This window comes from Gastrolobium bilobum, unplaced genomic scaffold (genome assembly GCF_033153095.1).
Source record: "Gastrolobium bilobum isolate Gb01-03AN ecotype WA unplaced genomic scaffold, APGP_CSIRO_Gbil_v1 utg12771, whole genome shotgun sequence".
Classification (NCBI taxonomy): domain Eukaryota; kingdom Viridiplantae; phylum Streptophyta; class Magnoliopsida; order Fabales; family Fabaceae; genus Gastrolobium; species Gastrolobium bilobum.
Genome location: NW_026896441.1, coordinates 100,920 through 127,837, shown reverse-complemented (window position 1 = coordinate 127,837; position 26,918 = coordinate 100,920). Strand labels below are relative to the sequence as shown.

The window sequence follows — 26,918 nt, the reverse complement described above, 5'->3', positions numbered from 1 at the left end:
AGATGTTTGAATTATTGAATTTCAAAAGTGAGGACTGTCTCATGCTTATATTCTTCTATTTCTACATTCGCATGATAAACCATCAAATCCATGCGACATTGATTCCCTTATTTCTGCGAAAATTCCAAATCCAAATGATAATCCTGCACTTCATGAAGTTGTTAAGAATTTTATGATACATGGTCCGTCCATGTGGTCTGGCAAACCTAAAATCACCGTGCATGAATGATGGGAAGTGTACCAAACATTTCCTCAAGAAATTTTTATATAGGATCAAAATGATGTCATGGAGATTAAAATGCTCTCTGAATGGCTTTTTGATGTTGGTGACAACAACATTGGTGACAATGTTGATGGATTCTCTGTCATAAAAATTCCAGATGAAATCTTGATTAATGATTCCAATGATCCGCTCTCAGATTTAGTAGAATTCACAAAACCAAATCTATTGAAAAATATGGATAATTTGTCTTTCTTCCAATAACGTGTTATCTTAGCACCTACGTTAGTGGATGTATGCATATTAAACGAGTACTTAATGTTAATAATTCCAGGTGAAGAAAAGGTAAAATCTTAGTTCGGATAATATCTGTAAAGCAGAAGGGAATAACAATCTTGAGGAAGAAGCATTTCCTCCATAAATACTTAACACCTTTTCTGGAACTGGACTTCCTAACCATAAATTAACGTTCAAAAAGGGAGTGTTTGTCATGCTTCTGAGGAATATAGATCAATCAAGAGGGTTGTGCAATGGGACACGATTACTCGTTACAAACCTTGGTGAACATGTTTTTGAAGGAAAAATCCTTTTAGGCAATAACATAGGTGAGATCGTGTTAATTCCAATGATGAATTTGAGTTCTTCTAATTACACCTTCCCTGTAAAGTTTGAACGCATGCAATTTTCATTGGTTGTTTGCTTTGCCATGACAATAAACAAGAGTGAAGGTCAAACTTTATCTCATGTAGGAATTTATCTTCCAAGACCAATTTTTACTCATGGCCAATTGTATATTGCTCTCTCTTGGGTCAAAAGTAAGAAGGGTTTAAAGCTTCTCATATTTAACAATCATGGCACAATTGTCAATACTACAACAAATATTGTATTCAAAGAAAATTTTCAAAGGTTGAAATAAGTTAATTTGTCTTATTTGTTGAACTATTTTACATTATTTTATAGAGTTTGCTATTTCACTATAATATATAATATACATATAATTTTACTATTTATTTAATTATATTTTATATTTTTTACTTACTATCATCTTGTGCGAAGACACGGGTCATAAACTAGTTCATCTCAAAAAAAGGATCTATACAGCAACATGATTAGAAATATGTATATATGTCCTTAGAGATGTACAATCTTGTAAATACTTGATTTTGTTGGAAGCTACTTACAAAACCAATGGAAAGAATAATTGACCCTATAAACTACGTCTATATACGCAGCCAGAGTCATTAAAAGACAAGGACATAACCATTGTTGGTATATGTGTGTGAAAATTTACACAGAAATATATAATTTGAAATTTTTTTCCTTTTTTTCTATTTTTTCATGAAAAATATGTTTATTATGTTACATCAGATAAAATTATCTCATGTAACATATAAAAAGTAGATAATTTTTTTTCTCTCTCTCTTCTTCTTAACCGGTCCAATCCACTTTTGTGTGTTATCTCATTTAAAAAATATTTCTTTTTTCACTTAGACTTCTGTATGGACATCTCATGAACCAGTATTTAGCAAAGAGAACTTAACCCATAAACTTATCTTACCCTTGTCCAAGACCAATCTTGCCCCAGTGACCAACCAATGGCCAGGACTATCTTGTGGTCCTTTACATAACTGTGACATATCAACAAATTTCAACAGCTTTTGTGTTTGCACGGGCATTGGAGGTCCTTCTGGAAACACACTTGAATCCACAACTACAGATGGTTTTTTCTGGTCTTTACCTGAAATTGATGTGCTTATTGCTGAGAAAATGCCAGACCTCTGGGACAACCCAGAGGACCCTTGTGTCCAATTTGAGTTTACAACAATAGAATTGGACACCTTAGAGAACAACAGCCTCAGATGAAGGACATTCCTTGAGTCATGTTTCTTCACATGAAGTTGGGCCCCTGTAACTATAAAGGCCACATCTTTATCTAAACTCCATCTAGGATTGTATTTCACTGGTGCTGTACATACATGGGAAAATTTCTTCCCATTGATTGCTTCGATGAAACGGTCATCACTGATTTCTTCTGACCAAATTGTGGTGTCCCCTATTTTGCTGTCAAGCATTGTTGGAATGTTTAATAGATGTTGCAGGTGTACGGCTAATCTGTGTCACCAACATCCTTGTCAGCATTATTCATTGACCAAACAATCTTAACTAAGATTGCTAGTTAAACAGAATTTGAAAGAATAATTACTAGTAGTGTGGAATTAACCTGTTACATTTCATTCCCTCAAGAAACAAGCGCATCCCTGTGATTGGCCTCCTATCCACTGTTACCTGTCATGAGTAAGATAATTAGGCAGAATAACATGAAATACTAAGTCTAATTACTCATTGGGAAGGATTTGAAAGTACCTTTGTAGTGTTTACATAAAGCTTGGGACCCATCAAGTTGAAGCTGAGAGAAGGTGAAGAAGTGGTTCTGTTTGTGACTGGACCCAGAGGAAGATCATTGTGAATGGGAGCCCAAAGCTTGTGTGCTTGGTAGTCAAGAAAGTATGGCAAATCTGACATAGGAGGCTTATCTGCATTTGATGTCAATTTAATTCACCTCAACAGTTCAACAACTAGAAAGTGACAGCTTGGTGAAGAATGATTAAACATTGTGAATGGGAGCTCAAAGTTTGTGTGCTTGGAAGTCAAGAAAGTATGGCGAATCTGACATATGTATTTATATGAATTTAATTTATTGTCATTTTTCCAAAATTGTTAAAATCAAAACTATTTCACTAAAATTTATATGTAAATTTATCGGAATTTACAAACTTTTTGTTTACCCTCTCTTATAAATTATATTATGTCTGATCGATAATACACTCTTGACTAGAGTATTACCGGTCAGATATAGTATAGTTTGTAAAAAAAAAATTTGTCAATATAACCCTACTCTAAATTTATTGCATGTGATAAAATTGACTTGTCTTCGTCACTGATACATTATATGTAATTATGTATGGGGAAAGAGTCAACATCAACAACATCTTTATCCCAAACTAATTAGGATCGATGGTAGATGAACTCAAATAAAAGATATAAAAGGATTGAAAAAAAGATAAATAAATAAAATAATATATATATATATATATATATATATATATATATGGGGTTAACATTTCTGCGGCCGCCGTAGATAACACTCTCTACAACTGACACAGAAAAGTGGGTTCCACGGCGTTTTAAAAAAAAACAAGGATCCGTTGCCGTATCCTAAGATTTGCACACGGATTCTGACTAACTGTAGGTACAGCAGTTGCAGAAATTATTTTGCCTATATATATAAGTAATAAAAGAAGGGGAAAACAAGAGAGGGGTGAAGAGGAAAATGACTAAAGGAAGAGGAACAATTCCACGTCTGTCCCAAATCAGGATAAAGGAGAAGGGTTGACATCAAGTGTGGCGAACCGACTATAAAAAACAGTTATATATTTAAGAGATGAAACGGGAAAAAAATTAACAATAAATATATAACCAAAATGAAATTCATAAAAATAAAAAAAAATAAAAAACCGTGTGATTTAGCGTTGCTTTTCGTAATTTAAAATAACATTTAAGGGTATTAACAGTATCTTTGACAAGTATTGTGCTGTTTTCATTTTCAATTGTTCTATCCCACTATACTATAAAGAGATTAGTCTCATTGATGAACACAACCTGAAAAATAAAATAAAATAAACTTACATCGAAGGTAGAGGTTGATGGCATGGGATAGGAAGCCTCTGCCAGGAGCACCTTTAAGAAGAGAAGTGATGGGAATGAAGCTAAAATCAACAGCATCTGGCTTGTTAGCCACAGTCAGAAGCCATTCACAATGGTTGCTCACTTGGGTATCTCCTCCCCTCTTTGCACATATCACAGTGATTCCCTGCATGTTCCACCATCTATAATATCATCTCCGAATCCCATTAATTATTCACATAATCTATTATAATTAACCTAATTAGCATTTTCCGGGTGATTAATTTCAGGATTTTCTGAAAATTATACCCGAAAACTTTTCTATCCATTTCTACTTCATGAAAATTCTTAAGAATTCCTCAGTTTTTTTTTTTTTTCGAATTAACTTGGATGTTGAATATTCAATTATTCATAAAGATAGGAAAATTCTAATTTAGACTGAGGTAGATAAAGGTATTTGGCGCAGGATCTCAAGCACAGGGAAGATTCAAGAGAGAGAGAAAATATCTGTGGGATCTCTAAATGTGAGAGAAATTGATGGAATTAATATTAAAATATAAAGACTCTACAAAAGTGTATTTATAGCATATCAGAAAGGAAACTAAACTAGGCTAACTAATTCAGTTACAGACTCAAAACAAACTGAACAGAATTGAAAACTAACTTAACAATTACTATATGTTATCATCCCCCCGCAAGCTCAAGGCTGGAAGAGGTGGAAAGCTTGAGCTTGGAACAAAAGTTGAGAAAATTAGGCCTGGAGACAGCCTTGGTGAAGCCATCTGCTATCTGATCCACTGAAGGTATATGATGAACAGTGAGGTGTTTTGCCATAACCTTTTCGCGAACAAAATAGAGATCCAGTTCAAAATGCTTTGTTCTGGAATGAAAAAGGGGATTTGCTGCCAGTTGCACTGCACTAAGGTTATCACAATAAACTGTAGGTGTGCCTGGAGTGGAGATAAGCAACTCAGACAATAAAGATTTGAGCCAAGCAAGTTCAGCAATGGTGGCTGCAAGACATCTATACTCAGCCTCAGTACTTGAGCGACTTACCACAGCTTGCTTTTTGCAGGACCAATTAATTAAATTGTTACCAAGAAAGATACAGTAACCAGATGTGGACCTACGGTCATCAATATCAGATCCCCAGTCACTGTCACAATAGGCTGAGATGTGAAAGTGAGGAGAAGGAGAAATGGTAAGTCCTAGAGAACTTGTGCCATGTAGATACCGTAAGATTCGTTTAACTGCCTTCCAATGAGTGTCAAGAGGAGCATGCATGAACTGACATACCTTGTTGACAGAGAAGGATATGTCAGGTCTAGTTACTGTAGCATATTGTAAGGCTCCAACTATGGACCGATAGAGAGAGGGATCATGAAAGGCAGTGCCATCTCTAGAAGATAGTTTTATACTTGAAGACATAGGAGTTGGCATTGGTTTGCAGTCACTCATGTTTGCCTTTTTGAGTAAGTCAGCAATATACTTTGCTTGACTGAGATGCAGTGTACCTGAGGAGTCTTTTTGTGCTTCAATACCAAGAAAATAGTGAAGCTGGCCTAAATCCTTGAGAGCAAAGGCTGAGTTGAGATTAGTAATGAGTGATGTAATGGCAGTAGGTGAGGAGCCAGTGATGAGGATGTCATCTACATAGACCAAAACATAGATGGTTGCTGTGGATGTGATTTTGATGAAGAGTGATGAGTCACACTTTGTAGAGGCAAATCCTAGGTGACCCAAAGTGAAACTGAGTTTCTCAAACCAAGCACGAGGGGCTTGTTTGAGACCATAAAGTGCCTTGGTGAGGCGGCAAACAGTTGTTTTATCACCTGTAGTAAAGCCTGGAGGCTGCTGCATATAAACAGTCTCATGAAGATCTCCATTTAAGAAAGCATTATTCACATCCAATTGGTGAATTGGCCACTGCCGAGAGAGAGCTATCGTGAGGATAATTCTGACAGTAGCAGGTTTAACCACAGGGCTGAAGGTTTCTGCATAGTCTAGACCTTCTCTTTGATGAAAACCTTTAGCTACTAGGCGAGCTTTATGTTTGGAGATAGATCCATCTGGATTGTATTTGGTCCTGAACACCCATTTACATCCAATGGGGGTGCAGTCTGATGGCAGAGGTACAAGCTGCCAGGTATTATTTCTTTGAAGTGCTTCATATTCATCTTTCATGGCTTGCAGCCATTGAGGTTGAGTCATAGCCTTTGCAACTGAGGTAGGTTCAACAGAAGCAGTAAAGGCCTTGGGTTTAAAGACACCAGTCTTGGCTCTAGTGAGCATATGGTGATTATTGTTGGGTTGAGAGGTAGGTGCTGTAGCAGGTAAAAGAGACTCTGATGTCTCACCAGTAGATAACCTGCAAGAACTGTTAGAAATAGGCAAAACAGAATCTGTAGTGACCTCAGCACATGTAGTGGGTATGGATGTGAGTTGAGAGGAAGGTGAGATAGTTACTTTAGGGATTATAGGTACATGTGATGGTTCAGAAGAAGAAGACACAGTATTTTTGGTGACTGTTTGGGTAAAGGGAAACAGAAATTCATCAAAAACAACATTTCTTGCAACAAATATTTTACCTTCAGGTGAGAGGCATTTGTAACCCTTATGGTTGGAACTGTAGCCAAGGAATGTGCATTGGATTGAGCGAAAATCAAGTTTGTGTTTATTGTAGGGCCTTAGGTGAGGGTAACAAGCACAACCAAAGGTTCTCAGAAGTGTGTAATCAGGTTCCTTTTGAAGCAGTATGGCATAAGGAGAGGTATTGTGCAATGTAGGTGTAGGAAGCCTATTGATGATATAGGTTGCTGTGAGAAATGCATCTTCCCAATATTGTTGAGGGAGAGAGGAAGCAGCAAGGAGAGATAGACCAGTTTCAACTATGTGCCTGTGTTTTCTCTCAAGGGTACCATTTTGTTGATGAGTGTATGGACAAGTGAGTCTATGAACTATGCCATTTTGTTGGAGGTAGTTATCAAAGGCTAGATATTCTTTTGCATTATCGGTTTGGACAGATTTGACTTTAGTGTTGAATTGCAATTCAGCCATAGTTTTGAATGCAACAAAAACAGGAAGAGCTTGACTCTTTGTAGATATAGGATATAACCAAGTAAATTTGCTGAAAGCATCAACAAAGACAATGTAATATCTAGAGCCAGTGGTGCTAGTAATGGGAGCAGGACCCCATATATCAGAAAATATTAATTCCAGAGGTTTTGTATAAACATGAGTTGAAGCTGGAAAGGGCAATTGATGCATTTTACCCATACAACAAGCACAACAGGTAAAAGGAGTTTTATTATTTTGGAATGAAATATTACAATGATTCAATACACTTTTTACAGTGCTGAGTGAAGCATGACCTAAACGTGCATGCCATAAGGACAACTTGCTATCTATTTTGCAAGTGACAGAATCAACCACTGTGGAGTGGGATACATTTTTATTTTGAACAGAAACAGCAGTAAAAGCAGTATGAGTTGGAATTTTGACACCCTCAAATGCATAGAGACCATTCTTAAGTGTTCCTTGAAGAAGGATCTCCTTGCTTGCCTGAGATTTAACAACACAATGATTAGGATGAAATTCAAAAAATACATTGTGATCTTTAGCAAACTGCGAGACACTTAGAAGATTTTTTGAAAGACCAGGAACATGTAGAAGATTAGGTAAAGTAAAGGATAATGAGTTGGATGGTGAGTGTAAAATAGTGTGACCACTGTGCTTTATTTTCATACAAGATCCATTGCCTATTTGAACAGATTCTTGACCTTTATAATTTGTTTTGGATAAGAGATTACCAGCACTAGGAGTGAGATGATTGGTTGCGCCTGAGTCAGGGTACCAAGCTTGGTCAAATACAGAGAAGTAGTCAGTTGTATTTTCAGTTGGAGTATCTTGCTCAGCAGATCCAGTCATAGCAACATTAGCTTGAATCTGTGAGTTCTGAGGAGTAAACTTGTCATTCTTGACTTGCTCAGTGGGATTTGGATAGTCCTGGTTATACCTGTGATAGCAATTCCAGGCAATGTGACCTGGCTTGCCACATACTTGACAGTACAGTCTGCCATTGAAATTGTTTGAGCGAGCTCCTCGGTTCTGTCTTCCTCTTTGGGAAAAACCACCACCACGATTGAAGTGGGAAGAACCTCCACGGTTAAAACCTTGAGCATTAGGTTTTCTAAATTGCATTTGTGCAACATGAGCTTGCAAGACAGTTAACTCAGTCTTGGATCTCTTTTCAATTCTTTCTTCTTGAGCCATTAAGAGAGCCTCCATTTCTGTTACTGTGTATGGATCAGTTCTTGATGTGACTGAGACTACGAAAGGATCATAGTCCTCATTCAAGCCATCAAGAATGGCATCAATATGATCTTCAGAGCTCACAGAGGATCCAGTGGCAGCAAGAGAGTCCACGATTTTCTTGATCTTGAGTAGGTAACCAGAAATTGGTCCCTCTTTCTTTGTTGATTTTAGCTGTTGTTTGAGCTGTTTGATTTTTGCACGCGTTTGTGACGCAAAAAATTCCTCTAGTTTCTCCCAGATCTGAGAGGAGGAGGTGCATCCTACCATTCTGGTGTAGAGAGCTTCAGACATGGAGGAAAGTAACCAGGACATGAGTAGTTGATCTTGTTGCTGCCATAGCGACTCAGATTCATCAAGATCTGAGCTTGGAGGTGCATCAAGAAGTTGTTGAAGTTTGAATCCTCGAATAGTTGCAAGAGCCTGTTGTTTCCATGGTAGGAAATTCGTTTCATCAAGTTTGAACGAAACAGGGTTGGAGAAGGTGTGTAGAGTGGGAGCGGAAGCAGAGGTTGCCATGGATCGGTGGCGATGATACCATAAAGGTATTTGGCGCAGGATCTCAAGCACAGGGAAGATTCAAGAGAGAGAGAAAATATCTGTGGGATCTCTAAATGTGAGAGAAATTGATGGAATTAATATTAAAATATAAAGACTCTACAAAAGTGTATTTATAGCATATCAGAAAGGAAACTAAACTAGGCTAACTAATTCAGTTACAGACTCAAAACAAACTGAACAGAATTGAAAACTAACTTAACAATTACTATATGTTATCAGTAGAACCTACATCTTTTGCACAAACGGATGTGGAACTATTGAAGGCAACAATTTGCGGACCAAAGACATCAAAAGCCTGTGGTACCTGTGTTTTCAGCACATCACATTGTAACTATTCAGAACCAAATCAAATTAAGGAAAACTGTAATGGCTTATAATGAATTGTTCTTATTTGCATAAATTGAGCTTAATTAATTAAGTGTGTGAATGAAACCTTGTTTTTCTGCTCTTTGGTTTTTGGAAGGAAATTGCAGGTCCCAGTGAATAACTGATCTCCAAGCTCATCCAAGTGTTTCTTGAGCTCTGATGGCCCCAAGTTGGAAGACTCGTCTTGCTTGACCAACACTAAATCTTTGCCACCAATGCTAAGCCCCACAAGGATGTGTGTCCCAAATTTCTCGATAAATCTGATAAAAATTTCAATGTTAAAGAACATCGATTAAGGAGCTTCAAAAAAGCAAGTTTAGTTTCTATATTTTTAATTGCCTTCTTAGTGATTAAGGAGCAGAGAATCAAGTATGTCCAATAGCATTTCCCTAATTCATCAAACATTAAAAAAGGTCTAAGGGTGCCTGCGTCTCAGTTTAATTAGAAAGAAGTGAATAAATATTTATGTCTCTTACATGGTTACATACTTACATTCAAGTCAAAATAATGATATTTAAAGTTCATTGAATTGAGAGCCAACTTTTCAAATAAAGCTCCACTAGAGTAGTGCATTACAATATGTATACAGAGCAAATTCAATTCAATGATAGGTTAATCTTACTTTGTGTCCTTTCGTTTTTGGAATTTTAGTTCAACTTAGAATTAAAAGCAAACATACTTGTAATTGGATTTCAATCCAAGCAAGATACTATCGCCATATGTCAGAAGCCTCAATCCCTAAGTAATCGGATCCGGCCACATAATATGTCAAACTACTAAGGATATATATATATATATATATATATATATATATATATATATATATATATATATATATATATATAAAAAGCAGGTTATATTTACAAACTTTTTTATTTACAAACTCTTACAAATTACACTATCTTCTTCCCGGAAAACACTCATTTCACTATGTTCTTCCGGGAGAACATAGTGTAATTTGTAAAATTTATCAAAAAAGTTTGTAAACGGATTATTCCCCATATATATATATATATATATATATATATATATATATATATATATATATATATATGGTTAGGATCATTTTACACCAGTGTAAGTTACACTCTTAATCTTGTCCGCTGATCCCACTTATATTTAATGGTTCAAATTTTTTAGTAATGTGAGCCATTGGATGCAAATGGATCAACGGTCAAGATTGAGTGTAAGACTTCTAATTTTTACACCAGTGTAAGAATATCTTGCCCCATATATATATATATATATATTATAACTTTTTTTTACAACCTCTTACAACCATATCTTAATACCGTTGATTTCAGCCAATCAACGATTATGATTTTCGCAAATTAAACTCATTAATTAATTATTAATTCATAATAAATGATAACCGTTGATTGACGGAAATCAACGGTGTTAAAATATGATTGTAAGAGGTTGTAAAAAAAAGTTGTAAGTATAATCTTCCTCCACATATATATATATATATATATATATATAAACAATTCCCTCGACGATCATTTGCTTAAAATTTAAATCCAATCCAACCTAGTCGCATCCAAATTAACCGTTACGGTTCTTAGTCAATATCTGATCCAAAAAAGATTAGGATATCTTTGAAAATCTTCAATCTTTTCGTTTTGCCAGGAAATTTGATGCAATTTGACCTGGCTTTGCAAGCGATTTTAGTATAAACAGTTATACTTATAACTATTTTAGAATTACCATTCTTACAATTTAATTGATTATTATTAGATTAATTTGAAATCAACGAGATTTTTTTTTTTTCTCGTTTTCAATCATTGATTCCAAATTGGTACAACAAAAAATTAAACAGGTAATAAGAATAGTAAGTCTAAAATGATGATAAGTATAATCTCACTAACAATTAAAAAAAAAAACCTTAAAGTTCCAACTGTTCATTTACTATAGCATTTTATTTTTGGTGCAATCCTATAGTTTTGAACAAAGAAAAGACAATCATTAGGTATCAGCAATAATATTAAGTTAGCTTCTATCCTACGTTTTCTTAGAAAATAGCCCAAAAAATCATGCAATGTCGATATCATAATTATCTTTAAAATATGGTAAACCATTGACTTCTACTGATCCACTAATATGAATTGGAAATTACAATACATAGATAGTGTAAACAGGCTTTGTTAATAATATAAGAAGACGACGATAAGGAAATGAATAAAAAAATCAATGCAATTTTCGAAAGATGAGTTATAGAAGCGAACAGGCCAAAAGTCAAACTTCTTGCGTTTGATGAAAGGACCTTTAGCTGGGGTTTGCATGCATGACAACTTCTTCATGGAAACACTTCCATGATTTCAGCATAGCAAGAAACCTTTTCTTTTTTTCGGTGGACGCGTAGCAAGAAACTTTATTCATTAATAATAAAAGAAAAGAAAAACATGGTAGAGATGTATAGCTGATTAATTTGACTAATAATATACCTGGAAACAGGTATAAAATCATAAATCTATTTAAGAAAACATTCCGAAATTTAAAAGAAATTGTTTGGTTTTTTTATAATACAGATTATTATGGCCGAGATGATCAAATTTTGGGTTCAGAATATATCGATAATGGGGAACCAATGTAGTGGCTAAAAAGAGTAAATAGCTTGTTATCAAAAAAAAAAAAAAAGAGAGTAAATAGCTAGTATCCAGCGTGTTGCATATGTATTTTGCATTAAGAAATTGATTTTATGACATTAAAATAATTGAGGATAGTTATATTGCCTATCTATTTAATCTTTATATCTTTACTATTTTTTTATTATTGTTGTTGATTATATTTAAATCAACGGTCTCAAATATAATAATTTTTATTTATTTATCTCTCCCTTATTTTTCTCAACTAATTATATCAATTGCTTATTATCGTTAATTTAAATATAATTAACAGTAATAAATAAATAATATGGGTAGTAAAATTAAATAAGTAGACAATATAACCCTCCCAAAATAATTATACTAGTGTCTTATCTCGTCTTTCTGAAGGTCTAATATTTCATTTTATCTCACTCATATAAATCATTAATGTAATTTATTAATTAGAACACTTTTTATTTGAGTGCAAAAAATAGAATAAAAGACATAACTTCCTTTTTTTTCTCAATTCTCCTTTTTAGTGTTGATTCTGAATTCTCACACAAAAGAATTGATCAGATAAATGTACCCAAAAAAAGAAAGGTTTTATCAACTGAACTGATTTTTTTTTTTTTGTAGAAAATAAACAATTATTCACACAAATACTATTTTATGAAAGGACGTTTAAATAATTGAACTATCAATGTTGCACGAATCCTCTCTTAAGTTCTTGGGTTCAGACCTAATTATTTGATCTAAATAGGTTATCTTATTCTCAATGTCAATGGTGTTTAGTTTGACTATTACTAAATAATAAAACAGAAAGAAAAGATCAAATGGACCACATCAATGTAAAGCTAGCGTACTGGTCCAACAAGATAAGCATCTAGATATTGACACAACGTAGAAAAATGTTGTGCGCCCAGACAGCTAAGCTTGTAATGTTACACGTTTGCCACTTAAAAAAATTTGAGTGTCCGACATTCATCGATATTATGACACTATAATATATTCTGATATTTATAATATTTAAAATTTTATTATATATATATGAAAAAATTAATCAATATTTTATTAAATTGATATAATAAAAAATAAAAATGGATACCAAATAAATCTTAGAGGTATAAGAGTTTTCAATTTAAAATTGTAATAATAAATGAAAATAATGGATATTATAAATTTAGTTTCATAATTTTATTAAATTATTGAATATTAAATATATCATACACTACATAAATTAAAATATTATTTAATATTAAAATGTATTCAAACATATCGAAATATAATATTTTTAAAATTAATATATGAGAGTATCGTATCATATTGTGTCCAATATCAATGCAACATAGTTGCCCATACAGCCAAGCAGCCTCTTTGACCTTGTTTATGTGGCAGATAGCCAATTACTTTCCCAGTTTCAAAATTCAATAGGTGCACTAATATTTTATGCACAAAGTAGTGATATCATTCTCACAAATAAATTTCGCAACACATACCTAACAAATATTAAAGTGTGGGGCTCTTTTTTTTTACTCTGTACATATACCAAATTACTTTCATCTACTTATTTTATCTGTTTGTAAGTTCTATGAAGTATATAAATTGAAAAACCAAAAATATTACTTTTTAATACTGTTATAGATATATATCATATCCTAACTACCCACCCAAGAATCCATTAAAAGATAATGACCTAATTGTCCTAACAATATAAAACAGTAAAGCTGCTCAGGATAGAGTCCACGTCCCAACAGAAAGCAAGTTGAATCCTTAAGAGATCTATACAAGCCCAAGAGGTAACCCTTATAAATAAGAGGTTGAAGACCCAGACCCTTATAAATAAGAGGTTGAAGACCCAGGTACACTCACGTCTTGACTATAAGCCTATTGCTTGTGCGTAGTGATTGGAGTGTTAGCTACAAGTCAATCTAGATACTTATCTTTAGGGTATCTTGGCTATGAGTCTATTGCTTGTGCGTAGTGATTGGAGTGTTAGCTATAAGTCAATCTAGATACCTATCTTTAGGTATCTCTGAGCGCATATTATACGGTATAGCAATACGGTCTTCTAAGACCTTACAGATACATTTTTTTGTGTGTTTTTCTCTTCTTTTTTTGTCATAAAAAATGTGTAAAATAGAAATGCAGAAATTGAAGTGTAAGAATAATATTACTGTTAAAAGAATCAACAAATTCCAAGACAAAAAGAAATATACAACAAAAAATGGTATGCTCAAAATCCCTTCACTAAGTTTACAATGAAATCATTTAGATAATTAAAAAAAGAGTTATGATAAAACTAAGATAATATCTAATTATTTAAATTAAATGGGCATAAAATCTTTGAAAATATTGTTTCTGAATTGTATCATCGACTACTGGGCTGGGAACAAAGAATAGAATTACCAGGAAAGACAATCATGGCTGCGATGTCGATATATAGAACCATTTCTACGATTGGTCTCATGCAGTGCAAAAGCCAATTCATTATAGGGTATTTTTAACTTTGCTCTTAATATTTATGGGGAATTTATTTGCATTAATACATAGAATCAAAATAAAATTTTAAAAAAAAGAAGAAGGAAGAAATCATAATTACCTTGCAAGTGCAGGAGGATCCCAAGAAGAAGGAACAGCTTCAAGGACTTGTTTAGAGAGAAAAAGTGGGAACCGATCAATATGAACATTGAAAAGTATGATGAAATAGCCATCAAGACCCAAGCATTTGGTGTTAGCTGCATCACTTGCCCATGAACACTCATCAAACCCAAACATGGTGTTGAAATACCCAGATGGGATTTTCCCAGGGATTGAGCTCTTTTGGTTGAAGAGTTCTGACATCTAATATCAAAACCCAGAAACCAATTAATTGAAAAAAAAAATTAAAAAAAAATTTCCATCAATTGACAACAAATGTTTGATGAAAAGCCTTACTTGGGTGAAGGTGTGGATATCAGACTGATACCGAATGCGATCACCTTTATCACATTTGATGTCAACGGAGACATCTCTGGTGGGTCCAAAACCTGGCACCGTTAGCTCTCTTCTCTCTGTTTCATTCAGAAGAACCAAACGCTCTTCGCCTTTGCAGAATTTCAGCCTGAAATCTGAGGTCAAGTCGAAGCCTTTTCCTAAGCTGTTTAGAGCTCTCTCAACTATTTCTTTACCCATCTTTTATGTTTTTTGACCCAATGAAAGTGTCATTATTGATATTTATATTAATTTTTCTTTTTAGAGGGCCGGGTGGAATAGAGATAGTGAATTATTAATTAAAAAAAAAATTATAAGTTTTCTTTTTTTGATATCATTGATGCCATCATTGATAAGTTTTCGGTTTGACTGTCAATACTTTAGCCTTTGAATAACAGTCTTGGTCATTCTGTTTAACCTTTCTTTCCGGTGGCTCCTAAATGGGAGAAAACGTAGAACAGCATTCATACACGGGACTTGGTTTTGGGACTTTAGGAAATTAGGACAGCTTCTGTTTTTATCACGTGATCGCGAAAATTTCTTTAGCACGATCACCTACTAAAGTTAAAAAGAAAAAGTAATTTATCTGATTTTATATATGGGTTTGTTTTTACTCATGTTATTTTAGATAACTTTATCTAATGTTTATCAAAACGACTTCGTTTTAAGACGGAAATCATGCTATTTTTGTAATTTTAATATATTTCAGGGTTATAATAGTCTTTATCACTCTAATTTTTTAATTTTTCAACCCAAAACGACGTCGTTTCGATGAACATTAGATAAAATTATCTAAAGTAACATCGGAAACTTTTTTTCCTTTATTTATTTTACATATTTCTTTATAGATGATACTAAGTAAGTTCCATTTATTTTTACTTTTATTAAAAGATTATGTACTAAAAGTACTAAAAGTTTAATCCATATTGGTTGATGATGTCACCTTGACGATTGGGAATATGAAAGTGGTCACACATCAGTATTGTGACTCGGATTGGAAATTTCCTAGTCATTTACATAATTTAATTGCAAAATTAAACAAGGTGCAATTTCAATTGTCATTTATTTGTGGCCAGCAGCATCACCCTGGATTAGAGGCACTCCATTGGATAATAGATTTCGTCTCGTCTTATATTATGATACCTTACCTGAATGCCCAGGAACGTTTCAATTCCACCCAGATACCTACCGTGTGTGAATGTGAGCCCTTCAAAAGGTCAAAATATGATAATTCAATTTTCAATTTTCAATTTTTTTTCCTAGAAATTTCCAGTAGATTTAGAATAAGTAGTTCATCTAATCATCTCTTTTTCATGGATGATGATATCCCACTGATAAGCACTCATTTGATTTCATCAAAATTACATGTGACATTAATATAGTTAGTTTTATTGGATCTTGATCCTCTCATGTGAAAAATTACATGACCATATCATGTGAGAAATCATAACAATACAAAGGTGGATCAATGGTAATAAAGGAAGAGAAAAAAAAAATATTAAAATAGGTAATTATAAAATCATAATAGTTGATTTATCTTTATATAATTGTGATCTTTTCATATGATATGATCATGTAATTTTTCAGGATCCATTTCCAGTTTTATTAAAGAAAATTAATATTTATTTATGATATAATTAAGTATGGCTCTTATTTTGCATCTGGTCAACACTTTTCTTCCCCTTTTTTATTTTGCTTTGGTCCTTACAATATTAATGGAACTTGTGGTTAAGAAATTGCGTGCATATTTAGTTTATTTGTATATTATAAAAAACTACATTAATTTGAGCAGTCAAAAATAAATTATTTAAATAATATTTTAGTTCTTACAATTACTTTATTTGGTGTTGTTTGATTTTTTATTTATTAGAGTTTCGATTAATGAGAAATAAATATTTTAATAAATAAAATAAAAATAGAGACTAATATCTTAACAAGTAAAAATCACAGGGATTCAAATTAAATAAGTACAAAATATAAATATTGATTACTTTAGCCAAATGAGTAAAAATATGAGATTGATGTTACAAAAATAAGCTATAAAGATCAAAACCTAAATTGATAAAAATTTTAAGGGAAACATATTTTTATTTTTACTATAGAAATTTTTTTTCTACTACACTCACATAAAAGTAAGTGAGCACCATTTTAAAAAGAAGAGAAAAAATAAATTAATAGAATCCACTCACTTTTATGTGAGTGCAGCAGAAAAAAAAATTCAGCAAAAACATAAATGTTAAATCCAATTTATAAAGCCCAAAATATTATTTAAACCAAAATAAATTCTTTCAAAAAGTGGTTCATTTTTTATTGATTTGCTATCTGCATTCACAATAATTGAATCGAGTCTTTTTGTAGAAATGAAGATTGAAGAATATGCTTTTTTATTGGAAGGCAGTGGATCCACCTATATATCATGTTATGTTACAACGTCACCCTCAATTGTGTCTGTCGGTATTGAATTCTCAAATTTGAAACATGAGAACCAAATTTTACGTAACTTTAATTCACGTCATCTAAATAAAATTAGCTTTTATAAAATTACCTTTGAACTATTTTTAAGAATTAATTATTTTAAAATTTAAGCTAAACGCACCATATCTCAATATTATTTGTATGATTAAAAAGGTAAATTGATGTCATTTTAATAATTAATTAAAAATTTAGTTGATAGTTGCTAGTTTAAAGGATTAAATTGACGTTACTTGTGTTCATGGAGAAAAAAAAATTGACGTTCCTTGTGTCTTTCAATGACAAAATTTGGTATTTATGCTTTTGATATTGGTGGATCCATATAAAGTCCATATACTTGAGAGACCCAACAAAGGATGAACAGTTAAATAACATATGAATAGTAGATTGGGTCCAAGGGAAGGAGGCTCAAATAGTTCAAATCCTAATGTAAACATTATAAATAAGAGCTAAAGATCATATGTATGAACTAATCTCTCTCTACTAGTATTATTTTGTAATCACTATGTACATACACCACCTCTCACTTTGGCTAATGCCTCATAATCGTGTACGGTAATTTATTACTCCCAAAATACTTAATTCATAGATATCTAGAGATAACACAAGATCCGATTTTGATCTACTAGTCTTTAGCTAGACATCTCTGTCATACTAACAGAACAACAACTATCAACAAGATAATCTAACTTTCTTTGAATTTTTAGTTTTAACTTTTTTTCACATATGTCCCATATATTTAATAAGCTTCGAAGGCTTCATACATAAAAGTAATTTACGAAAATATAAAAGGAAATAGATAAATTTATATAAATTTTTAAATTTCATTGGTCATAATTTGATTCAAACCAAGTTTAAGCTAGACCAACATTCTTGTCAAGGCAGATGACGACTTTAGCTTGACCTATATTAACTCTTTGCAGTGTTACAGAATTATCTATAGCTTGGACCTTGTCAACAACTAATGTGAATCCCAGAAGATTACAAAGGATCCTTTTACGAGCCAAGACTACAAATTAAGTACAGGGGTCATCATGATTCATATCCAACTTTCTTGTTCAGATTTTACGCGTTTGAATGATGAAACTGACCCAGACGATTACATATTACGTAAGTATATATAATATATTGACTTCTTTTTTCTGTGCAGATAAATTATTATATTGAATCTAAAATAATATTATTTTAAGACAAAAATTAAAGTGTTTTAATTATAATTTATTTTAAAGTTGTAATAATTTTTATCATTATAATTTTTTAATTTTTCAACCCAAAATACTGTTATTTTAGGAGTAAATGTAGATAACTTATCTGCATTCTCTGTAAAAGTATTAAAGCATAATACGAGTTCATTTTTTCTGCAGTGAATACAGATAAGTTATCTACATTGAGTCTAAAATAATATTATTTTGGGACAAAAATCAAGGTATTTTTAATTATAATTTATTTCAATGTAATAATCTTTATCATTATAATTTTTTAATCTTTCAACCCAAAACGTTGTCATTTTAGAAGTGAATATAGATAACTTATTTGCATTCACTGTAAAATTTTTAAAACATAATACAGCAAGATCATTCATACATATAAACAAAGGGAAATATGAGGTCATGATATATGACATATTTTATGTACATATTTTGTGTCATGCCATAGATATAAAGATGTGAGACTACATTTTTTTTTTTTCCAGTGAAACTCACACTTTTTTGTGTCTATAGTGTGACACAAGATGTAACATAACATGACACTCACATTTTTCATAAACAATATGTATTGATAAAATGACTTCAAAATGTTATTTTATTATATATTTTTAGAGGAAAAAGTATCTAATGTTATTTTAGACAATTTTGTCTAATGTTCACCAAAACAACATCAATTTGGGGTTGAAAAATTAAAATGATAAAGACTATTATAACCCTAAAATAAATTGAAATTACAAATATATTATAATTTTCGTCTCAAAACAACGTCATTTCCGTGAATATTAGGCAAAATTATCTAAAGTAACTTTAGAAAAAACCAAAATATTTTTAATCTTAATCTCTTAGGTTCTAATAAAAATAAAATTGAATAAGTCTTGTGCGATAGATTTATGGTAGAATTGTAAAAATAGAATGATAGTATTTTTGAGGTGAAAAATCTGATTTCACTTATTTATTCCTACACTCTCTTATGCGAAAGATGAGTGTGTTCCTCCTTAGAATGATATTTTATCCCTTTGTCATACCTTTCTCTTTTCTCTCGGGCTTCCTGTGAACTTTCTCAAGTCTATTCGACTATCCCTATGATAGTATATACACAGAAAGAGACTTAAATAAATTAAAATTTTATTGAATATATATTATTAATGATATATTTCTATTTTTTATTTAATGATAATATTAATAATGTAAGATACGTCAAAAAAATTATAAATACGAATATATGATATAACATAATAAATCAGAATTTTAGTTAGTATACGGTCATACAATATGTTTAAGATAAAGTTACTAAAATATAGTTAATATCAAGTTAAAAAATTAGGGAATAATATTTCTCATGTTGTAGGAAATAAATCTTATCTTCTCCACAGATATAAGAGTGTGAAGGACCCATATTTTTTTTTCTCAATTCTCTTCATATTTCACCATATGGGCTGCATATTTTTATATGTGCGTAGGAGATAACATTATTTTATAAAATAAAATAAAGAGTAATAATTATTAAAAAAAATTAACAAATATTCAATTGATATGTTAAAAAATATGTCTAAATATTATTTGACACAAACTGGGTTCTTAAGAATGTTGAATTTGGTGAAAAAATCAATGTTGTGAAAATCGGATCGGACCGATCGGGTCGATCCAGAATTTGGTGAACCGGTCATCTGATCGGTCCGGTTATCACATTGGATTGGTCAAATATCAGATCCGGTACGACCCGGTCGATTTTGGTGAAAAATTGGTTATCCGACCGGTTAACCGGTGACCTGAGGTTTTTAAAAAAAAATATTTTTTTAAAAAAGTTTTCCAAAAAAAAAAATTATGATTAACATATTTGAGTGATCTATTACTTATTGACTTACATAAGTTATGTACTTACAATCTTAATATTATCTCAGTTATGCACTGTGCAGGGAATTTTGATTTGATAGTTAGAGATGTCGTTTACCGAACCTTAAACACCAATATAACAAGCTTTATGTATTTGTTTGATCTTTTATTGGACAATAATGTATAATTTATTTATTTTTATATTAAAATATTTATAATTTATATTATTTTTTTCAGCTATTTGAGTTTATTTATTTTTTTAATATAAATTACAGATTTATATATAATTATCAGGTCATGCGATTCAACCAGTCAATTAGTGACTCACTGGTTCAACCAGTGATCCAATACCTTGACCGGATCGTTGACCGGATCAATTTTAATAACATTAAAAAAAATCGTTTGACAATATGCTTTTAGTTGGTTGACCCTTAAAACTTGGGTGCTTAATTTTAATTTCGAACATCTATTCAGCTTCGCAAAGAATAGGAAGCTACTGCAAAATTGAGAATCCACGTGACGAAAAAAAGGCTTGAAGAAGACGCGAGCACCTTGGAGTCTTGGACATAACTGAGGCTTTAATACGATGTAAGATGTAAAGAATTAACTTATTCCAAAAGTTTAAATAATTAAAATAAATTATATTAATAATTTTACAAGATTGTTGGCAGGGAGAGATAATAGTCGCTTTCACATTCAAGATTAATGGGTCTTGCTGATGCGGAGATTATTGGTGAAATAACAAATATAATTGGAAATCCTTTGCTTTTAGACCTAGCTAACCACAGGCAACTAAGCATGTCAACGTTGTGGCTGCATAAGCAGTACTAAAATAAGAGGTGGATTAAATGCTACTGAATGAGTGTAAGAAAGCACAAACTCTGAAAATCAGATCAAAAAATGGGTCAGGAAATTGGCTGGGCTGCTGTAGGAAGGTAATATAGTCAAAAATTCTTTTAAGGAGACATCAGAAGACAAAATCTCTGACAACCCGTTCTTTCTAAATTGTAACTCGAAAGGCCATGAACTCAAAATAATTAATGTTCATGAAGCTTTGTACAATTTTAGCTCCCTGGAATCTACGATGGTAATATATGGGCACAGAGAAATACAATGGATATTGGCTAATGGCAAGGCTTACCAATCAGAATTCAAATGTGTATCTTTCCCATTGGTCGAATTATGTACGAGGTCAAATAGGTAATGAAAGACATAATGTTATGGACCCAATGGGCTCATATTCCAAGAGCCCAATAAGGTTAAGTGACTAAGAGGAAAATAAAAAAAAATATCAGAAAGATATTAATGTTATCATATCTTTAGTGGATTAAATGTCTGTTTAGATGGGTTTTTATTGCTAAAAAAAGTATGTTTTTTTAATAATAAAAAAAGTCATTTTGCAAATTTTTAGATGTTTGGATAACAATTTTTTAAAAAAGCAAAATTTAAAATAAAAGTTAAAATGATACTTTTTTTTAGCCAATAGTTGGTTACTTTTAAAAAAAAATAAAAACTAAAAGATAATATAAATTTTTAAAATACAATTTTAATCTCATCCTGTCATATCTATTTTATCTCTCCTTATCTTACTATCATGCTACTTTTTTTAGTTGGTCTTTCAACAATCTATCACTTTACGATAAACATCTTCCTATTACATTGGAGTAGTACGTGGAACGTTTTTCTTATATTGCACTCACATCCTCCAAATTTCATTTACGTAAATCCCAAAAATTTGTTAAAAACTTTTTTATAGATCCATTTGTAATTTTATATGTTTTTTTTTTTTAACATCCAAATAATTTTTTTATATAAAAGCGATTTTCAAATCATACACTCAAACATAAAATAATTTTACCTTTTAAGAAAAGTTCTTTTAAAAAAAGCAATGCTTAATTAAAAAACTTATCCAAACGGCCTTCAATATTTTCAAGAGGCTCAAAATTCTATTACTAGTACCAATTATATTCTCTATAAATAGGGAAAAAGCCAACAAGTGCACATTTTTTAACCCTCGCTTTTTTAGTTGTTATTGTATACACATCTCACACTCTGGCGTATGTACATACTTTTGGCTATGCGCGATCGGCTACTTGTGGTGATCTCTACCCTCTAGCCTCTAGGGTATCTTCTTCGCATATACCGGAGAAAGGTTACTAATCCAATAGCACCACATCAATCTCTGATTGAATATCACCGATCCATCATAATCGAACACACCCTATCAACAACACCCACCAAACAGGGCAGTGCTGTTAATAAGGTAGTCGTCAATCAGAACACAATTCAAATGCTTGACATGAAATCGAACAATAAGTAATCATGATTCCAAACTCTCTCTTTGCCAAGCTGAGAGCACACAGATTCCAATTCCAATGTGCATCTTTTTGGCCCAATTTCAGAGTGCGTGCTTTCTACTAATCTACTCTCATTCGGTAGCATTTTAATCCACCTCTTAATTTAGTACTGCTTATGCAACCGCAATGTCGCCGGTGGTTAGGTCTAAAAGCAAAGGCGTAATTACCCATTATAATTGTTATTTCACCAATAATCAGTAAATCTCCACATGAAGAAGACCCATTGTTGAAATGGTCAAATCGGCTATAATAAATTTCCCTGCCATGTGCCAACAATCTATGCAATAAATTTAATTGCAGTGTGGCAGTCCACAAGCACAGACAGGGTTCAAGCGAACTGTTACCATGCTAATTTTAAACCGATATGATTAATTTGGGATTTTAAAAGATAAAATTTAAAAGGGTTTAACATTTATATTATTGTTGACAAAAAAAATTTAACTTTCATATTCATATAAAAGTGAATGAATTTCACTCATTTTTTCTCTCTTCTTTTTAAAATGGGAGACTTTTATGTGAGTGTGGTAGAAATTTTTTTTTTGCAGAAAAAGCAAAAATATTTTTTCCAATTTAAAAAAAAAATTAGTGAAGTCAGAAAATCATAATAGAGAACATTGATGATATTTGATTTGGACATGAGTTAGAAGACATAAGAGTTCAATGAAATAACTATCCAGGCTAAGCTAAAGGTTAGAACTAAAGATTTAATCAAGAAGAAAATATGTTAGATTTGCATAAATGCAACCTTATAAAGTTATTTCATAAATTAAATAATTCAGTTCCCAATAGCACAGGATTGATAAACCTTCTTATCAGCCGATGATTAAATAACAAGGAGAAGCTTTCAACTAAGCTTATTCATGAAGAGATATCGAAAGGTAAGCTAAAAAAGTTATCTAAACTAACCAATTAACAAACATATCAATCATGACACCATACTATAGTGGCATGATAAACCAACAAGTAGATCATGTCCCATCCTATAAAAGGAGAGACCAAGGCTGAAGTATGGTAGTCTTTTTATAAGCAGGCTTTTTGACCCTTATAACTCTCTATTAATAATTAATTATCAAATTGACCCTCGTTATAAACTATTTCAAAAATTTAATCTCTCCAAAAAATATAACATCAATCTGCCACTGTCTGACCGTTGACCACCAAGCCTACCCAGGTACACCCCTCCCTACTCGGGTATATTTTGAAATTTTATGCCTACCCAGGTATATTTCTTGAGATCTGAGAAATTGCTTGAATTATTTGGTAGGAGTGTACCCGGGTAAATCTCGGGTTTTTCAGGGATACACAAGAAAACATGGAGTGGTATTTCTTGGGGTTGCTTCAAGGGTTGGAAAGCACTCTTGAATTTGGCAATTCCGAGCTGCATTTCAGTTTGCCTTGAATGGTGATGGTACAAAATCATGATTTTACTCTGCGGATTATTGATTAATCCACAAGAAACTGTTGCATCAGTGGGAGTTCTGATTCAAACCACTGCCTTGATATACATTTTTCCATCTTCCTTGAGTTTTGGGGTATCCACAAGGGTTGGAAATTAATTGTGTGCGGAAAATCCCCACAAAGCCAAACTTGCAGCACTTGTGGGTCTCTGTTTCAGTTCCATTTTGGGATTCTCCGCGTTGTTCTTTGCCATTTCAGTGAGGAACATGTGGGCTTCCATGTTCACACAGGACACACAAATCATTGCTTTGACGTCCATGGTTTTGCCCATTATTGGATTGTGTGAGCTCGGAAACTGTCCACAAACAATTGTTTGTGGCGTTTTGAGGGGCACAGCGAGGCCAAGGTTGGGAGCACGTATAAATCTTGGTTGCTTCTACCTAGTGGGAATGCCCATTGCAGTGTGGTTGAGTTTCTTTGCAGGGTTTGATTTCAAAGGCTTGTGGTCGAGATTTACTCGGGTACACCTCTCCCTACCTGGGTAAATAATTCAAGCAATTTCCCAGATCTCAAGAAATATACTCGGGTACACCCATCCCTACCCGGGTAGGCATAAAATTTCAAAATATACCTGGAGAGGCTTGGTGGTCATCAGCCAAACAGGGGTAGATTAGTGTTATGTTTTTGAGGAGGTTAATTTTCGAAATAGTTTATAATGAAGGTCAATTTGGTAATTAATTATTAATAAAGAGTTATAAGGGTCAAAAAGCCTATAAAACAACTTGTGCATCAAAATGTCTTGCAGGTGCCTATCCCTTCCAGCCAATATATGCAACAATAGCATTGAAGATCCAATCCCAAGAATATCATCCTGCACAACAGAGAAGAGATCTCATTGTATCCACTTAATTCACCAAATGTTCTATTTGAATTAAATTAATTCGTGTGTATTTTTTCCTAGTGCTTAAAAACTCGACCCAGCCATCGACTCGGCCGAGGTCAGAGGTCACAGGGTCACAGATTCAGATTCAATCAGGGGATCACGGGGTCACTTCGCTGATATGATTTTATATATTAAAAAAATATAGATATATATCCTATATGAAAATTTCAAAAAAATCAAACCACCAGTCATCAAAGATTCAAAATATACTTAACATAATTCAACAAATTACGTCCCCAAGTCAATATTACACAAGCTAATCAAAGTATTAAAATATCAAAGGATAAAACACATATTCTAATAAAGTTACTGAAAAGTTATATCATCAAACTCAGGGCTTCCTTATCAATTTTCAATTCAGTATTGTTGCGATACAATTTAAAAGTCTTAGTCTGCATCCTTTTTTATCTACTGTCTTCTTGATATGAGAATAAATACATCACGGTCAGAAAAAGCTTTAAACCCTACTGTTCAGTAATACAATAATATCAGACATGCTCAAAGCAGAAAAACCAACAAAGAAAAAGAATGGATTAATGAAGAGAAAACAACCACAACAGAGGAGAGGCGGCGGCGCGACGGCGTGGGAAGACCGAAGAGGAGGAATCCCGGAGGAGGAACCACCTCGGCGGAGGAGAGAAAGAGGAACCACCGAAGTTAAGATATCTGGTATTGAGGTTAGCAGTGATTTTTTGTTTAGACGTTGTTTTGTGTGAAAATTAAAAAAAAAAAAAAATAGATGCAGTGACCCCTTTTTTTTTTTGTAAATAAAGAGGGGCTAAGCCCCAGAAACAGAAAGAAATTACAAATCAGAAACTAACAAGCTAGACATATTTCTAGCATCAGCAACTATAAGTTCCATCAACTGAGGAGGAGGATCTTTAAAAATCTTGAAATGGAGATTATTAGTCTGCCCAGCTTTAGCTAACCAATGAGCACATTTGTTGTTTTCCCTCTTGGTATGAACAAGATGAATAGTCCAATCTGCTTTTAACCATAATCTCAATCTGCTAGTGACTTGAGAGTCCCTAGGATCTTCATGCTGCTCCTTTAACATCTGGATGGCTTGGCTAGAATCACATTCTAGCTCTATTCTTTTTAATCCTGTTCCCCAAAGCAGTTCCAAACCTTTCAGTAATCCCCATAATTCTGCATCAAGAGGATTGCAGGAACCTAAATTACAATAGAAGCTTCCCAAAAAGGATCCATTGTGATCTCTTAATATACCACCACAACTAGCTTTTTTCATGCCACTAGAAGAAGCTCCATCACAATTCAACTTAACCCACCCTTGCTTGGGGGCTGTCCAAACGCTATCGTTGGAATCACCACGGCGCTGATAAATTCGGGCTTGCAGAATCTGTTGGACAAACATCCAAATTGAAGCCTGGGATTGCTCATCATGACAGAAATGATCTTCATGGATCTCCAAATTTCTCCACTTCCACAAAAACCAACAAGTAGTAAAGAAAATATCCCTCCAGTCCTTCACTTTATTGGAGGACCACATGTTATCGATATTTAAAGTCAACCAATCCTGCAAATTCGAATTCATAAAGGAATTGGGTATCGAACCTGTAAACCAAGATTGCCAAATTTTCCTAGCATGTCTACAATCACGAAGAACATGAATAATAGTTTCCTCATGATTTGGACAACTGGGACAGACATTTGAACCTCCGCTCCACTTACTGGTTCTGCTGAGCACTGAAAGTTTAGCAAGCAAAGTCATCCACATAAACACTTTCACTCGTTCTGGTCCATTCCACGACCAAACTTTTTTCCATAAGCTAGTGTGAACATCTGCTGGGAAGTTCATAAGATTACAGTAAGCGACCTTAACCAAAGAAGTTGAGTAATGATTATTGATCCAAACTAATCTATCCTCCCCATTCCTTGGAATAAGCCTGAGATGATTTGTTACAGATGCAGTGACCCCTTTGACCTAGGAGTCACCGAGACCCAGCTGAGTTTCAAGGGTCAACCATGCAGGGTCCAACTGATGATCCC

At 32.9% G+C, this 26,918-nt stretch overlaps 1 protein-coding gene and 1 pseudogene across 2 annotated transcripts; one reads left to right on the top strand and one right to left on the bottom strand.

Annotated features, from left to right (window-relative positions):
- Positions 1–1,373: 1,373 nt before the first annotated feature.
- Positions 1,374–14,952, bottom strand: LOC133299765 (MACPF domain-containing protein At1g14780). 2 transcript variants are annotated; one of them, XM_061499249.1, is made up of 8 exons: positions 14,662–14,952; positions 14,327–14,568; positions 9,210–9,402; positions 9,006–9,107; positions 3,908–4,091; positions 2,585–2,754; positions 2,442–2,506; positions 1,374–2,332 (listed from the first exon to the last, which is right to left on the bottom strand). In XM_061499249.1, exons 1-8 carry the CDS (start codon positions 14,896–14,898, stop codon positions 1,729–1,731), a joined length of 1,797 nt encoding a protein of 598 aa, XP_061355233.1. In that variant the 5' UTR covers positions 14,899–14,952; the 3' UTR covers positions 1,374–1,728. The 2 variants fall into 2 exon arrangements, with proteins under 2 accessions (XP_061355233.1, XP_061355234.1); XM_061499250.1 differs by having other exon boundaries at positions 9,006–9,080.
- A 7,741-nt stretch (positions 14,953–22,693) lies between these two features.
- Positions 22,694–24,510, top strand: LOC133299756 (protein DETOXIFICATION 49-like; annotated as a pseudogene).
- The last annotated feature ends 2,408 nt before the right edge of the window (positions 24,511–26,918 follow it).

Bases quoted from the DNA above. Each gene is read 5' to 3' on its own strand.
- LOC133299765 (XM_061499249.1), bottom strand. From the start codon at position 14,898: ATGGGTAAAGAAATAGTTGAGAGAGCTCTAAACAGCTTAGGAAAAGGC. The intron at 9,403-14,326 runs GTAATTATGATT...AATTTTTATCAG, and splicing joins GATCCTCCTGCACTTGCAAG to ATTTATCGAGAAATTTGGGA. The intron at 2,755-3,907 runs GTAAGTTTATTT...CATCAAATGCAG, and splicing joins CATCAACCTCTACCTTCGAT to ATAAGCCTCCTATGTCAGAT.